The sequence below is a fragment of the Nyctibius grandis genome, chromosome 29 (genome assembly GCF_013368605.1).
Source record: "Nyctibius grandis isolate bNycGra1 chromosome 29, bNycGra1.pri, whole genome shotgun sequence".
NCBI lineage: Eukaryota > Metazoa > Chordata > Aves > Nyctibiiformes > Nyctibiidae > Nyctibius > Nyctibius grandis.
Window position 1 is genome coordinate 3,186,722 of NC_090686.1, and position 15,307 is coordinate 3,202,028.

At 36.6% G+C, this 15,307-nt stretch overlaps 2 protein-coding genes across 2 annotated transcripts in view; one reads left to right on the forward strand and one right to left on the reverse strand.

Moving 5' to 3' along the window:
- The window catches only part of ATG7 (autophagy related 7), a 371,865-nt gene that overhangs the window by 232,093 nt on the left and 124,465 nt on the right, over nucleotides 1–15,307 (forward strand). The gene's annotated exons all lie outside the window — the stretch shown is intronic.
- TAMM41 (TAM41 mitochondrial translocator assembly and maintenance homolog) overlaps nucleotides 1–15,307 on the reverse strand; it is a 31,549-nt gene that overhangs the window by 14,838 nt on the left and 1,404 nt on the right. The window contains exons 2-7 of the mRNA XM_068420028.1: nucleotides 14,889–15,068; nucleotides 13,041–13,133; nucleotides 9,547–9,697; nucleotides 7,739–7,884; nucleotides 5,709–5,874; nucleotides 3,430–3,492 (exon numbers count right to left, since the gene is read on the reverse strand). Coding sequence (XP_068276129.1) covers nucleotides 3,430–3,492; nucleotides 5,709–5,874; nucleotides 7,739–7,884; nucleotides 9,547–9,697; nucleotides 13,041–13,133; nucleotides 14,889–15,068 — 799 coding nt within the window. The remainder of the gene's footprint in view (nucleotides 1–3,429; nucleotides 3,493–5,708; nucleotides 5,875–7,738; nucleotides 7,885–9,546; nucleotides 9,698–13,040; nucleotides 13,134–14,888; nucleotides 15,069–15,307) is intronic.

Genomic DNA, 15,307 nt, shown 5'->3' on the forward strand with positions numbered 1-15,307 from the left:
GTAATGAAAACAATGCTTTTGCAAGCAGACATAGGACAAAAGTACTTGTACAGTTACTAGGAACAGCAAGAAAAAATAGTCAGAACTTATTTAATGGAGCCACTGGCTTCATGAATCTCTTTCATAATTCTCTTATTTTAGCTACTGTTCTTAACATAAGCACTGCAGAAGGACAGAGCCATAATACTTTTCCTAAAGTCTCTAGACTAGAAAGTGTGAAAATAGGCCTTAGGGGAGCAGAACATTAAACAAGATTTGGTTAAAGAATGAAGAAAGAAACACAGCATTCTTAGGGACTAAATTTAAAAGCTCAACACTTCCCTGTAATACGCACTCCTTGCATGAGTCAAGCAAATACTTTCTATGTAGGAGGCACAATGTTTTGTCTGTGTACAGTATGTACCTATATGCATATTAGCTAACGAGACCCCAAGAAATAGCAAAGCAAGGTGAACAGCATTAATGCCTGCCCTCTAGTGATGAATTTTTTAAATTAAGAAACTACGATTAGGAGAAAATCTTCACTAGAAGATACAGCAAGATTCAACATACACTCAATCATAAATGTTTGGGAAGAAGTATTAAAAAAAAAAACACCAAACCAAACAGGCAAAAGGCTTCTACTAAATAGCTCCTAAACCTATCCCTCCTAAATTCGAGGGAAGATCTCTGAAGACCATACAGACATCACATCTGAAAAATACTGAGGTCACAGCCCTGGTCAGTTAAATTTAATTTCTTCTTTACAATGCAATACAATAGGTTTTTATTACAGGACTGCTATTAATGTGCTTCTGCCCATCTTCAGTGAGCGAAAGTGGTGGTGCTCTGGTACGGCCCACACACAGGCTGGTTGGGCAGCAGGGCTGTGCCTGCATCAGCAAGTGAGGCAACACCCATTTCATGTGCAGCAGCACACGTTACAGACACACTCCTGATCCTGACTGACGCAGCAGGACTCCCTTCTCCATCCAGGGTGGCCTGCACAGCAATGCTCAGGAAGGTTAGCTCTACAGGCAAGCTCTGCATTCATTTAACAATGTTCAGAGGTTAGGAAATGCCAGAAACGGTCCTTTTCCAAATCTAACTCATTTCCCTCAGCACATAATCTTGTGAGTAACCCCAAAAGACCAATCCTGAATTCTGTTGCTAATGGTTTTGGCCAGATTCTGGCAGAAATGCTTAAATACAGTTAAAATAAAACAAACTAAATTATGCTAAAAATAAGAAAACTAAGCTCTCCCAAGCCTCCTTGCTCACATTTGGCTTGTGTTCAAGGCAAGGGATCACAATTGCTATGCTCTACCTGAATTGAACCACAAAAAATGCATTTTCAACACTAAAAGCAATAGTAGAAAATACACGTTTTTACATATAAGTGTTACCCTGTGTAACTGGCTGGTTAGAAAACAACTACAGTTTGTTTTAAAGGCAAAAAAAATCCACTATATATAAACCAAAAAAGCAGTTAAGACAAAGAAAAGGCATTTCACACATACCCAGTTTCAAGTGCACAAAACAGAAAACATGGTAAAAATTACAAGTCCTACTAAAAGATGCATTAGGACCCCCCAAGAGTCCTAGTAACAATATAGGCTGTAAGTGATTTACTGCGTGATACACAAAAGGAGCTACCAACTCCCAAAGGTGATTTGCTGTCTATCAGAACAGACAGAAGGTGAGCATAAATAATTGACAAAGTTTAACTATTTTATTCCTACACTTGCAGTTATACACGAACAGCTTTGCTCCACAGGTCAGTCAGGCTGCTAACTCTCACAAGCACTGAATTCAACATGGTAACGCTGTCTTTGACCCCTCCCCTCCAATTATTTTGCTCTACAAAATCTCCTCTCCATGGATTTAGAAACAGATAGGTCACAAGCTGATATTTCTAAGAGGCATGCTACAATTCAAGAAGTCTTGACCACTAGCAGATAATTTTGACAACAAACCCTATACAAAATCATCACCTATTTGGTTAGAAAACTTACATTAGAAACTAATATCTGCAATATTCCTAACTCATATAAAACAAAAATTTGCTTTTCTCAGTTGGAGTTATGTCCTTAGCCTCCTCCAGCTACTAAACAAAGTTAAGCAATAGTTTCGTTACACCTCTTCCAGTTAACAGAACTAGACTATTAACAGGAACACATAAAACGAAAAACTGTTCCTGCTTATTTGACTCAGCAGGCCACTAATGGTCCCGAACACTGCAACTTGTGTTTCTTTACAAGGAGGTAGGAAGTGTAACATGGAGTGACCAACTTTAATATTAAATGGGAAGGGAACAGCAGCTGTAGAAGTCTGGATAAGGATTGTCCAGTAGAAACTATACAGCTGCTTTTAAAACCAGTAATGGCATCATTTGTATATAATTGCTTTTGTGGAAGAATTAGGAATAGGCATGAACAAGTTCAGAAAATTATTTGAGCAACTTCATGCAAGCAGCAAGGATTTTTCACTTTGCAGGAATTAATCTCCTGACCAGAGTTTTAAGTAAGTGAAGGCTCAGGTCTTAAGTCTTTCTTTTAAATTGAGCTGCAGTGCTTTCAGCTTTTTAAAATGTAAAAATCAGGTCACCTTAAAATCAGATTTATTCCAGAGCTCACAAAACAGTACGAGGCTCCAGCTATGTAACTGGCAGTAACTTTCATTTAGTTAGGCAGACTTTGATAGCTGAAAACCATCCCTAGTTTTCCCATGTTTCTACACAAGCAAGTCCTCTTTTTCCCCCTTTTACACTTCCTCTCACATTGACTTTGTAATACTCAACTCTTTCTCTGAAGTAATTAATTTTGAGGTATGAGGGTTACAGTAACGTCCAATGCTCACAAAGTATAGGCTCAGCTTGGAATACACAATGTCTTCAAATACACACCTGTCTTCTAAGCCCAACAAAAACATCAGGTGCTGTCAAAGTTCTCTCCCTCAAAACTCATCCCCTCCTTTATTTTACAATGAAACAACCTTATAGTCTATATAACACATCAATATTATGTACTCATCATTTAGGGATCCACTCACATGTAGAAAGCCAGAGTGAATTATAAAGTAAATTTTTCAATTTTTTTAATACAAAAAGAGCAGAACTAGTGCATATGAGCCAAAACTGGCCCACATATAAAATGAAATTGAAGTCAGAAGTTGTTTTTTTTGTTACTTTTGGGTTGTTGGGGTTTTTTATTTGTTGGATTGTTTAAGAGTCAACAATCAAATGCCAATTCCTTTTGGCATTTTACAATTTCTCAATAGTTGCATAAAGCTTCTGCTTTAAATATTAGTTTTATTTTCCAAGGGCTTTCAATTAAGACACCCAAAAAGGTTATTCTTTAAACTCTTGTAACAAGACTGTCTCGGGGCCCTATAATTTTTACTTTGTGAAATCAGAAGGCCTATGTTGATAGGAATCACACACATTCTTACCAGCTGTTAGTATGGTTTTAGCACTCTGCACTATACTGGAAGATCTCACAATTCCCGAAATGCCTGCAGATAGAAAAGCACACAGATGTTACCCATCTTTGCAGTTTTGTGGGGTTTTTTTTTTAGTTCTCCAACATACACAAAACACTTAAATATTTTTCCAGTTACACAATCAAGCCAGCCTGAAAGTAAAACATACACTTAAGCTGAGAAAGTTTGCTTCTGTTCTGCTTTGTCATACCAATTAAAAATATTCTCTAAGCTATTCTTAAATTATTTTATATATAACATACAAAAAAGAAGCCCAAATCAGTATTAAACCAGATAACAACCAGTAGGAATTGATCAAATTAATTCATTTAATGTTCCCATTATTTCTCTACTAAGATGATTAGTCACAAAGGATTCAGAGTTGTTTCATTTAAGTGCTGGCGTATTAACTTTCTAGAGCAGAACAAATTATACTCATTGGTTACTTCAGTGTGAAATTGGGATTTTGTACTTCTCTGATCAAGTAGAGATGCCTATCCTGTGCAGTGTTTGTCTGGCTTTTTTAGATGATCAGCTTTTGGAGATAAGGCTTGTTTACCACTTTGCACTGTGGCACGTTCAGCTCTCATTGTTCAGTGGTTCTTAGGTATTAATGGAACAGTAAATAAAACATTAAAACTTTTTTTGGAAAGTACTAAGTTTTATCTGTTGTAACACATATATATAAACGCATACCAATACATGCACAACAAAACTACTGTACATTACTAAATACTTAAAAATGTAGAAATGCAGCAGCCCCAGAGTTAGTCTTCTAAACTGAAAGTTATTCTTCTGCATTAACCAGGATGTAGAATATAATTTAAAATATTATTTTAAAATCCTTCTTTCAAAGCTATTTCTATAGTGAAGAACCAAGCTTAGGGAAATCCATGAGTAAGAGGGATACAATATTCCACCAGAAAATAATTTAGGGGGTAGAGGTGGGAGGGGAAGGGAACAAATCATGTTGAGCTAGTAAAATACCCAGGGACAATGCAATACAACTTGAGTAATCAGCTTGGTCTTGTAGGATTACCAAATGGTTTGTCCTCTCCTTTACCCAGATTCTTGAACTAGGAAAATCGTTTGGCCATACAAGTGAAAGAGGGGTTTTGATTTGTTCTGCTAAGAGTATAAACTGCTTGGCTTGAGAAGACTAGATCTGCCCGATGTTTCGATATTGAACGGCCGCACCGCTGTGCACAGTCCCCAGTCACAGCCATGCCTGCAATAACCCTACATAGATACAACTGCAAGGAGAGTTAGCTCAGGGTGGACAACCGGGAGCTCTAAAACTATAGGCAGCTCACAACCACTGCAACTCCTGCTCCCAGGTTCAGCTATTATCACATTACTGTTGCAGTCCAACCATAGCAGCACAGAAGCTGCCATAGACTGACATGAAAGAAGCTGCACACCTCGATGTCCCAATGCAATTCATTCTATACTGTCAACAGAGAACTGCAACTCTCAGGAGCTTTATTTCCCCAAACAGAAATCAGCACAAGAGCTCCCTCAGCAGTTGGCTAGCGTCTAGTGGCTTTCAAGCACCTAGGGAGTTTTTGCTGTGCTCAAGGAGTTTGCAAAATTGGCTAGCTGGAACTAAGATGTGTCAAGTTCTTTAAAGATGTGAAGGACGCTTCAAGTACTAAACGTTTTAATTTTTCTGCAGAATAAAACATTGATGTCTGCAGATAAGCTGTAACTTGCTCATACAAGATTATCTTGCCTCAGAGAAGCTATCTGTGACAATGAGAAACACCTCAATCTTTTTCCTCAGATACATGAGCTCTGGCAGAGAGCTCAGGCTTTATCTGTACTAACTATGAAAATTGGGAAAGGTAATGTCAGCAAGCTAGAAAATTAACTTAGCATTGCAATATATGACTCGTAGGATATATAGCTTAGTATTTAGATGAAATTATGCCAGCCAATGAAATCTTGAAGGTGTAAGCATCCCAGAGTTAGATGGTCTAAGCAGGCCACACTAATTCCTAAAGACTTCAGAATCCAAACCAAAACATATCTTTCTATATCAGTAGGAATGCTATTTGCAAGTATTTCAGAGAACCTGTTTGCAACCAAACAGATCCAAAACCATGCTTTTAGGAATGTATCTCAAGACTAACCTCTTGCTTTCGTCTTCCTTCTCTGTAAATCATCCTTCTGAACTCAAAGGAGGTGTACAATAAGTCTGTATATCTATCATGTCTTAAAGGAGGTTACAGACATTGATCTAGGCCTACCTTGATGCACCACAAATCCGCAGTCAGGGTCATGAGCAACTTGCATTAAAATTTCTTCCACATCTCTGTTTTTTCCAGGAGGGTCTACCAGGGAAGTTATCTTTTGTTGCAGAGTCCTCGGCAAAGCCATTAGTTGTGTAAATTGACCTTCTGGACTTTTATCAATCTGAACGTTATAAAAAATAAGACAGTAAAATCATTCAGTATTAATAAATAATTTGAAAGAAGTCAGAAAAGTCTTTTAGCTATCTTTGACCTGTGATAAATATCTCAAAGAACACGATCCATTTCACTTGTAAAAGTCATTGATAATGCTAATGAAAACTACCCAAGCACTGGGAAATGCAGTATCTCAGTACTGAACCTGAAGAATAACTCACTGCAAAGATGTTAATTTTTATCCAAGGGAATAGTAATGTACACACATGATCTTGCTGCCTCTGCAAGCAACTTTTCATTGAAACCGTATCATTTCTGCTCTATCCAATTTCCTTTGGAAACATAAGTACACTACAATGAAACAAAACAGTTCCCAAAAGACCACTTAGCTCAGTTTCTTCTGCCTGAACATCATCAAACTATACACACACATATTTCAAGTTAGTTTGAAAAACATTTTCTCTCCTTTAAACTCAAACCACATCTGGTTTGTGTAATTTGAAGGAAACACTGATTCCACATTTTCCAATCTAAATCAGAAATTCAATGACCCTTTTTTGAACGCAGGGATACCAGCATGCAGGCCTGGACACACACAAAATGTAAGCGCAACTACTGAAAAATGCATAATGGAGCAGATCTCTCCAAATCTGGAGGAAAATATGAAGAGCTTGATTCTTCCCACACAACTTTTTAGACAGTTCATGGAGACATCAGACAGGAGTCTAGTTGCCCTATACACTCCCTTTAGTCAATGGGAAGAAAATCATCTCCAGATGAATCACCCACTGACTACAGAGGGAGCCGACAATGAGCAGGCTCTTAACATTATGTGGGAGGAATCCACACCCCAAGCAGAACTATAAGAATTAGTGTCTGCCTTCAATTGTTTTTGAGGAATCTTTTAAGAAAGAATTTTCTCTGTAACTCTGAAGACGTATACTTTGAGAAGGGGTTTCTGTTCTGCGTTAAACAGCACTCCCAACAGCAGTTATTCTCTTCAGTCTGGGGAATAACTGCCAATAACCAGACCAAGGCGTGAGGAATAAAGTATCTGAGCACTTTCCTCAAAATCAACAGTAAAATGATGGCATTTAATCAACAGCCTCAATGACTATTATGGAATTACGGACAGATTTATTATTCAACAATATATTTGTAGTACGCTACCAGGTTGTGTTTAAAGGTAACACAACAGGGAGTATTATTCTAACTAGCTGTTTTCTTGGAGAAAGCATTACTGATTCTTTTCAAAATTAATTTAAATTCTTCTTCCACTGAAGTGTTCAAAAGCACATTGATAAGAAAACATGGAGACAACTGCAGCAGAATACAGATTCGCCTATGCTGTACTCCAAAGCGTTGCAGTCAAATTGTTTACTGTGCTGAAGCTTGCTTATATCTGTACTTCAGTTTCTCACAAAGACAGTTTAGTCAACATATCTTCATAACCAGCACTCTAGGGTTTTTTTGTGAGATGCAGCTTTTGACTGCAGAAAGTTGCACCTCTAAGATACGGCCTAACCTTTTTAACACAAACCATATGTTTATTCATCACTTCCTAGAATGTTTTTTCCATATGGTAGTCATTAGAATACACGTTTTAAAATGATCCTCTCTCGTTCCCTTGCTAGGGCTCTAGTTCTGTGCCCATACTCAAAGAAAATTAACAGTAGTTACTACAGATGCAGAGTCTGGTATTTAAGGCAAGTCTTCTGGTTGCAGAATTAACTAAACAACAGAAACCTAACAAACAGCAAGTCCAGTGACTAAAATTGCTCGCCTTAGTGTATGGCATAATTCTTGCCTTCTTTCACTGTCATAAAGCACTTCCACTTGCTTGTTTTAAAGATATTTTGAAGAACACTTGCCTCTAGCCTTCCCAGATGGTGTTTATATACCACTTGAGGGCAGTCCTGTAATATGTTACTGTACAGCTTCTGAAAATGGGGAACGTTAGGTTTCACTATGTTCTGCACTTTCAATCTGTCTTCTCCTATTACCATTCTGAAGTCACCTAGTCAAGAAAAGAAAAACCAGTTAATTCATTAGGACAAAACTGAAAACTCAAAGGAGGAGAATATAACAGAAACTAACATACTACATCTAAAACTTCATTCTCCAATTCCACCAATGCCTATACAATCTACAATAAAGTTCACCTCCAAATAGTCAAAAAATATTATTCAAATACCTCCAAGTGCATAAAATAAGATTCAGAATTGCTGTGTGGCCTCTGATATACCATAATGTCATCAACCCATGTGTTCATATTTTCACTTCAACAACAAAACCATTCCAGCTGTCAAGTTCAGCCTCAAAAGCAGCAGTAACAGTTATATTCTTTGCAACCATCTATCAGTTTCAGCAAATTACTAAACAAATTGACCAGCCCTAATACTTTGTATCAAGAAACAAATAACTTTCGGTTTTCCAATATTGGAAGAAAATAATTTGCATTGTCTCTGCACTTCAAGGGCAGTACCTGAAGTACAGCTAATGGCAGTCAAGGTAAGACCACAGTATCACCTTTTCCTTGGCCACATATTTTGTTAGTACTTTCAAAAAGCAACTCCTTTTAACACCACTGTTACATTACTGACCATTACACTTTCTTTTATGATAAATGACTGAAAAGTTTCAAAGAGAATAAGTGAAAAGACAGTCAGTCTGTACCAGAGCATTCATCTACCTCTATTAGGTACCACCCTGGTGGCTTCCTGGGTTACCAACCAGTTGTTAGAGGCTCAGTGGAGCACATATCAACAAACATACCACTGTCTGTACCCTCCTTACTGTCACTTTCAAACAGATAATGATTCAGAAAAACTGCTAAGGAAAAGCTAAATAAGTTGCAATCTAAACTGCCCAGAGAAGTACTATGTAAAGAACAGTAACACTCCTCAGTAGAATCACCTGTGCTTTTTTTTAAAAAGCCAAACTTGCATTCTATACAAGCAAAGAAACTGCTGGGTAAAGTACAACTCCTACCAAACTTGTTCACAGTGATTTCACTAAGGATATCAACATTTAAAGAGCAATGCTGAATTAAATTGTAACAATTAAACCTTGTATTGAAGAGTCATTTGGAGTAATTTCTTAAGGGTTTTTCCATACCAATTCATAACAATTTCATAACTAAAGAAAGGAGGAAACTCTCTTACCAAAAAAAGTCAGCAAATACCAACCAGGAGGCGAGTGTTAAATAGACACTGAAGAAACATAATCTGGATCTTTAAATTAACTAAATGCACCCTAAACACAGCACATTCAAAGAGTAAGAGATAACAAAGCATGGGTCAGACTATCAGATGAATCAATGTTATGCTGAGAGTGGGAAGAAAAAATTTTTTCCAAGGTTTTGAACCATTAAAACCAAAATATATTCCATACAAACAGAAAAACACACCATTATTTCACCATATTCAATGGCCCATACTTAGCTGTTCATAAATCAAGCAGGTATAAGAAGTTTTGCTTACGTAACTGTACCTGTTTTCTATGAAAAAGCACAATTAGTCTTTCCAAGCTGTTATGTAACACAGCATTAAAATATAATTATTGGAGCATGCAACAGTGTAGGCCCAAAGCAAGAGAGCAGATGACTTATTCCTTCTGGTGGTACTACAGCTCCAACTACAGCTTTACTCCTCAGAGGCTTTAGACGCCATATACTAACCAGAATAGGAGAGTCCTGCAATCTGCATATAGAGGTCTTCTTCAGAGAAACTTTCTGGTAACATGAGAAAGGCTGCTGTGACTGCACTCTTCAGATTCCTCACAAGAGCAGCTTGCAGCTTGCTATTCTCATTCTGTGTCAGTATTTTCACCTGAAAAAGCAGTCAGTGGAAGCAAGACTTCAGGAAAATACTACTGAAGATGGAGCTAGAAATGTTACTCAATCCAACATGAAAAATAAATAAGAAATTTATTTAAGATTAGATCTTGTAATTACGGTACAATAAAGACTAGTGTGTCCCCTTTTGTTTATGCAGTGGGAGAGAGAGACATCTTTAGCAGTCTGCTACAAAAGGCTGTTTTTACAAACACGTTCAGAATTGCTATAAGCAACAGCCATTAACGAATCTCTGAAGAGCTATTCACCTTTTCATATTCATGAATTTAGGATTAATCAAAACAGTAAATATGAATGCATTAACAGAAATACTTCTTATGTGATTATGATAAGAAAAAAAGACCACTTTCACACTGAAAGACAACCAGAAAAAAAGAGGTAAGTTTTCCTATTCATGTTCATTCCTTTTTTTTTTTTAAATAGAGGAGGACTCTATCATGTGCTTCAAGTAGTTTCTTAGACATTAGTTGTCCTCCTAGAAGAAGCAGGGCTTTATTTTGCACTTTATATGAGCAGAGTATGAACTCAATGGGAACTTCATATATACATGAAGAACAGATCACTGAAGTTGAGTGCTTCTACGTGCCACAAAGAGAAGTTTATTTTTAGGAAACATTCAAACTGTTCAAGACCGACTACAGAATCCAGTCACCTAGGATATGGAAATGTACTGGAATAAAAAGCAGATCTTCAGTAAGAACTGAATATAGAAACATATTATTATAGAACATAGACAGATGAAGTCAGCCTGGTTTACAAGATGGCCAGCTCTGCTCTTTCAGAAACAACTCTCCCAAGAATACCTGCCTGTTGTGAGTTCCTGTCTTTTTCAAGCACTCTGGTGATGCTGTCTTGCTTATAAAGGGCAGCTTCATAATACTTACAGACAAACAAAATACACAAAGAAAATCTCATATAGAATGAAAGGTGTCAAAAGCACTATTCCAGTGTGCCATTTAGCCACATCCACGCTCCACTAAATATCACTATAAGAGGATTTTTCCATTCTCTGTCAAAAAATGTTTTTACAGATTTGGACAATGGAAAAATTCTGTAAACAAATATGTGCTCTGTCATTCCTTCATGGAAATTTTTGTAATATAAAAACCCTAAACCTCCAAGACCCCTCTAAAAAGTACAAGATATTTCTAAATACTATTCATACTCCTCTCTCTCTCACCTCACTTCAATTTATTAGTTATAATAATATATAATATATATAATTCTCTTAATAGTTTCTCCAGGACAACAGTAAATACAGCCACTTATGCCAAAGCAATTACTTACACTCTGTGTTTAACAAAAATTCAGTAACAGCTCTGATGCTTTTTAAAATCTTCCTCTGAAAACAAATTATGTGTCACTTGTGCTTATTTATTTTACTTTTTAGGTATAGCAGCTTTTTTTTTTTTTTCCCAGGAAACCTGTCAGTTATGGAGAAATTACAACTAAGTTGATTCATTTTTTCAATACAGTTAAAAGGGAATTTAGCTGATCAGCGTTATAAATTCCACGTAGGATGAAAAGCCAATAAACTTTTAACACAAACAAAGAAGCCTGGGAAGAAACGTTAACATTTCTAAGTGGCAATTCCAAACTCCATCTATTCTGCCAAACATTCTGGAAAGATTACTTGGTCAAGGCAACCAGTTTACAACAGAAACAAAACCTCCAGTGAAAATTAAGCCAAGATTTTCAAGCCAGAGCAAATATTTTCGCTCATGTGCTAGAATAGCTTGGATAGCTTTCACTCATAGAGTGACAGCTTTGTAATGGAACGCCAGCAAGGCGCTGGGCTCTTCCTCCTCTATACGAGAGTGAGGAGGAAATTCCCAAACAAATTGTTAAACAATATTAATCTGACTTCAGTCAACTGTGACCAGACCTAGCACAAATGGCAAATGGTATGTAAGAGATTACAGTGTATAAGAAAACAAACGTAACCCTGTGTCCCCTCCAAAAGAAGCTTACTGTACATTTTTAAGGAGGTAAAGAAAGCTTTCTATCACTACCACTTACAACATACGTATCAAAACATCAAATCAGTCGTGAAGCCAGAACCAGCAGACATTTGAAACCCATACAATGGATCTAAACAAATTATTTGGTCATTTTTGGTCAACATGGTATAACATTCAAAATCCTAGTTAGTGATTTTACAGATTCTACAGGAAGAGACAGTTTAAACACTCACCAAGTGATCTTTCAGTACAACCCTAGTTTAAGTCCTGCAGTCTTTACTCAACGCAAATTCCTGTGAGCTTTATGAAAATAATCTGGACTGATTTATTATCTATTAAACACATATGCAGTATCTCCACTGTCTTGTTAGCAACCAAACAAAATACCAAATTCTGCCTTCTTGCACATGTACCCACATTGAATTTAGCCAAAAGATAGAAAGCACAATTTATATACACTAAGATGAAAAATCCTAAAATAAATCAAAGCAGCAGCAAATGCAGTTACACTGAAAATAAATATTCAGTATTCATTGTTAATGTGAAATTCAGAATTCTTCCTTCAGTTATTTTTCTCAATGTATTAAGTTTCATTCTTTATTAAGAGAACAGCTGTTCTAATCTGTATCATGCTACAATACAGCCCTGGAGATGGAGAAATGCCAGTAGCGCTGAGACAGTCTATTCAAACTTTCACCCCAAAATTTTTAGCTAAAAGTATAATTAACTTCTGTTCTAAGACTTGAACAGTTCTCCTCTCCTTCCCTCCTCCCCTCTTAAGAAATTTCAACAGCACTGCTGCCATCTGCTGAAAGCACACTGAATCAGGCACTCATGGGAAAACAATGCCTTAGTATTTTTAATGACACGAACATGGAGGAGAAAAACCAACACACTTAACACATGGTTCAGTCAATTATAGATACTTTAACAACACAATGAACTAGACAGTAACCACACAGCAAAGCCACTTTCATCTTTAAAGATTTCCGTTATTGAACTGTGTTAAATTTTGGTGACTCCTACAATCTGTTATTAAAGGTAAAAATTACATTTAACATTAAAGGGACTTTTGAGTTAATATAGTTCAGTTATTCAAGATTTACCACAGGCAGAAAACTGTGATTAATATACCTACCTCTAGTTTTTTTACACATAACACAGAATATCATTAAGGACTACATTTCATTTCCTTTCTGAGAGATTACGCCTCTAGGACTAGACCCCTAAATCAGGGCAGATTATTTGCTCAGTACTGACGCGTAGATCCTTAACAGTTAAAACTACAACTGATAATTTTCCAGCCCTTTAATTTCCTGCATTTCAAGACAGATAACTGAACAGCCCAACAGTTACCGGTTTTTGTAGGCGTCCAGCGACGTAGAGGGTTTTCCAGTGAAGTAAATCATCAATGAGGGTATCAGTGCTAATTACACCATATTTTATTATCTGGAAAAAGGCAAAATAAAGGCTTTTGAAAAACCATATACCTGCACCATTTTCACTATATGAAACTTACTACTTACTTACTATAACTGTCATTAATTCTACGGAACACACACCTCCAACGAAAAACTGGATGCAAAACATTAAAACATTTTAATGTTTTAATGAACACAGGAGGTAAAAAAAATAATAATTTCTATTTACATGCAAACTTCTGGGGAAAAAAAAAAAAAGGCAGAACCGGAAGATGCACAGAAACCTCTAAGATCCTTTCTAGAATCAAAGCCACAATAAAGTCACCCCATGATCAATCACTAAAGCAAAAGACTTTAAATCCCAAAGAAATGTAGTCTAGACAGACATTGATACTGAAGAGATCTGAACGTTAAAACACAACTGTTCATAAAAAGATTATGGAAATGTTATGATCAGTTTTGTACCCACCAAACGTTACAATAGTTGGAATAATCCACAGTATCCATTATGATACTGAAAACACTCAAGAAATAGTTTGTCAGAGATCTAAAATAAACAAAACTTATGTGTATTGTTATTGGAGGGTGAGGTGTGTATCAGGGAGCTTTTTCTTTTACTCTTTAATGTTAGAAAAGAAATTATGATTTTATTGTCCACTTTATGTAACTGTCAAAAAGATGACCTTTCAACAGTTTGTTACCAATTCCCACTTCCTGAGTTTCTAAAGATTATCACTGCAGCAAAGCGGCCATCTCCAGAATTTCTGGGTAACTAAGGACCATAGACTGTGATATGACTGAGTCATTACAGCATGATAAGGGCATAGAGCCAAGAAGAACAGAATTTCATAGCAAAGATCATTGATCCTTAAAATAAAATCCAAAATCCCTTTTTCATAAAGAGAAAAAGGTTTAAACCCCAAATTCTGACCTCATACAGATGCCTTTAAACAAAACAGCAAGTACGTAATAGACTACTTTATCTACCTCCCCAACTTTCTGTGAAGAATTCTGACACATACCCAATATTACTGCAATCATGCATGCTCTGAGAAGCTTCAGTTAGGTATATATTGCTCACATGGCATTTTTCCATGACTGCCCTTCATTTCATTTCCCATCTTTCTTAAAAGAACTTGCTTTCCCTATATACAGTTTGTTACCACATGGCAAAAGTTACTCAAAATCAACACCAAGACAGACAGATAGAGCATTTCCCTCCCCTGAGTCCTATCTGCACTCCTCCATACCAAACACAGTCTACACATAGCTGCAGGGGTAGGACTTGCTGGACAAGTAGTACTTACCTGTAATTATTAATTACACCCAAGCTTCACAGGTCAGGATGTTAGCCATTAAACAACACAGCTATGTTCAGCTTGCTATGTTAAATATTTGCATTTTATGTCAAACAAACAGTAAGAATCCACTTTGCTATCACTACACAGTCAACTTCTGAAATTAAGGCCCTGTTTCCCCACATGGTACACTTTACAACCAGCAGACAGCAAGTAATAAAGAACATAAATCCAGTTTCTGAAGTGCTTCAGTTGTAAATTCCATACATTGCTCGCACTTTGAAAGTGCAAGAGCAGCTGCTCTGCTTGCTTTTTAATATGCTGCTTGTGAAACAGTTTGAGACATAAATATTGAAGATACCTCAAGTTAAGGAACAGTTACAATCTACAAAATTTGCTTCCTGCACAGAAATCTACTTTAAGCTAATCATTTCAATACTTCACAAACAAACATGACTTTATTTACTCAAACTACTTGTACTTACCCTACCATTACATGGCACTAGAGTATTGTAGTAAATCCCTGCTCCGTAGCTCTGTACACTACTTATCTGTTTTGGGCCAAAAACTTTTAGGAAGGAATAATGACTCCTGTTCTTTAACAAGTTCATCATATGCCAGGTCACAGAATCATCAACGGCAAACACGAAGTCCAGCATGTTGTCCTGTGGATAAGGAGAAAAGTATTGGGGTTTATATGTCAAGAAGCAACCAATGTTAACCATATTAATCTAAGATATATGTAGTATTGAACTACCAGCTAATAATTTTTCACAAGCAAAAAAAAAAAAAACAAACAAAAAAAACCAAATACAAAACACAATCATTAATGTCAAATACAGTTTAAAGGTTTGGATGAACTTGTATGTTTTCGAGTCAGTCTAGCAGGGATGGTCCAAAATTT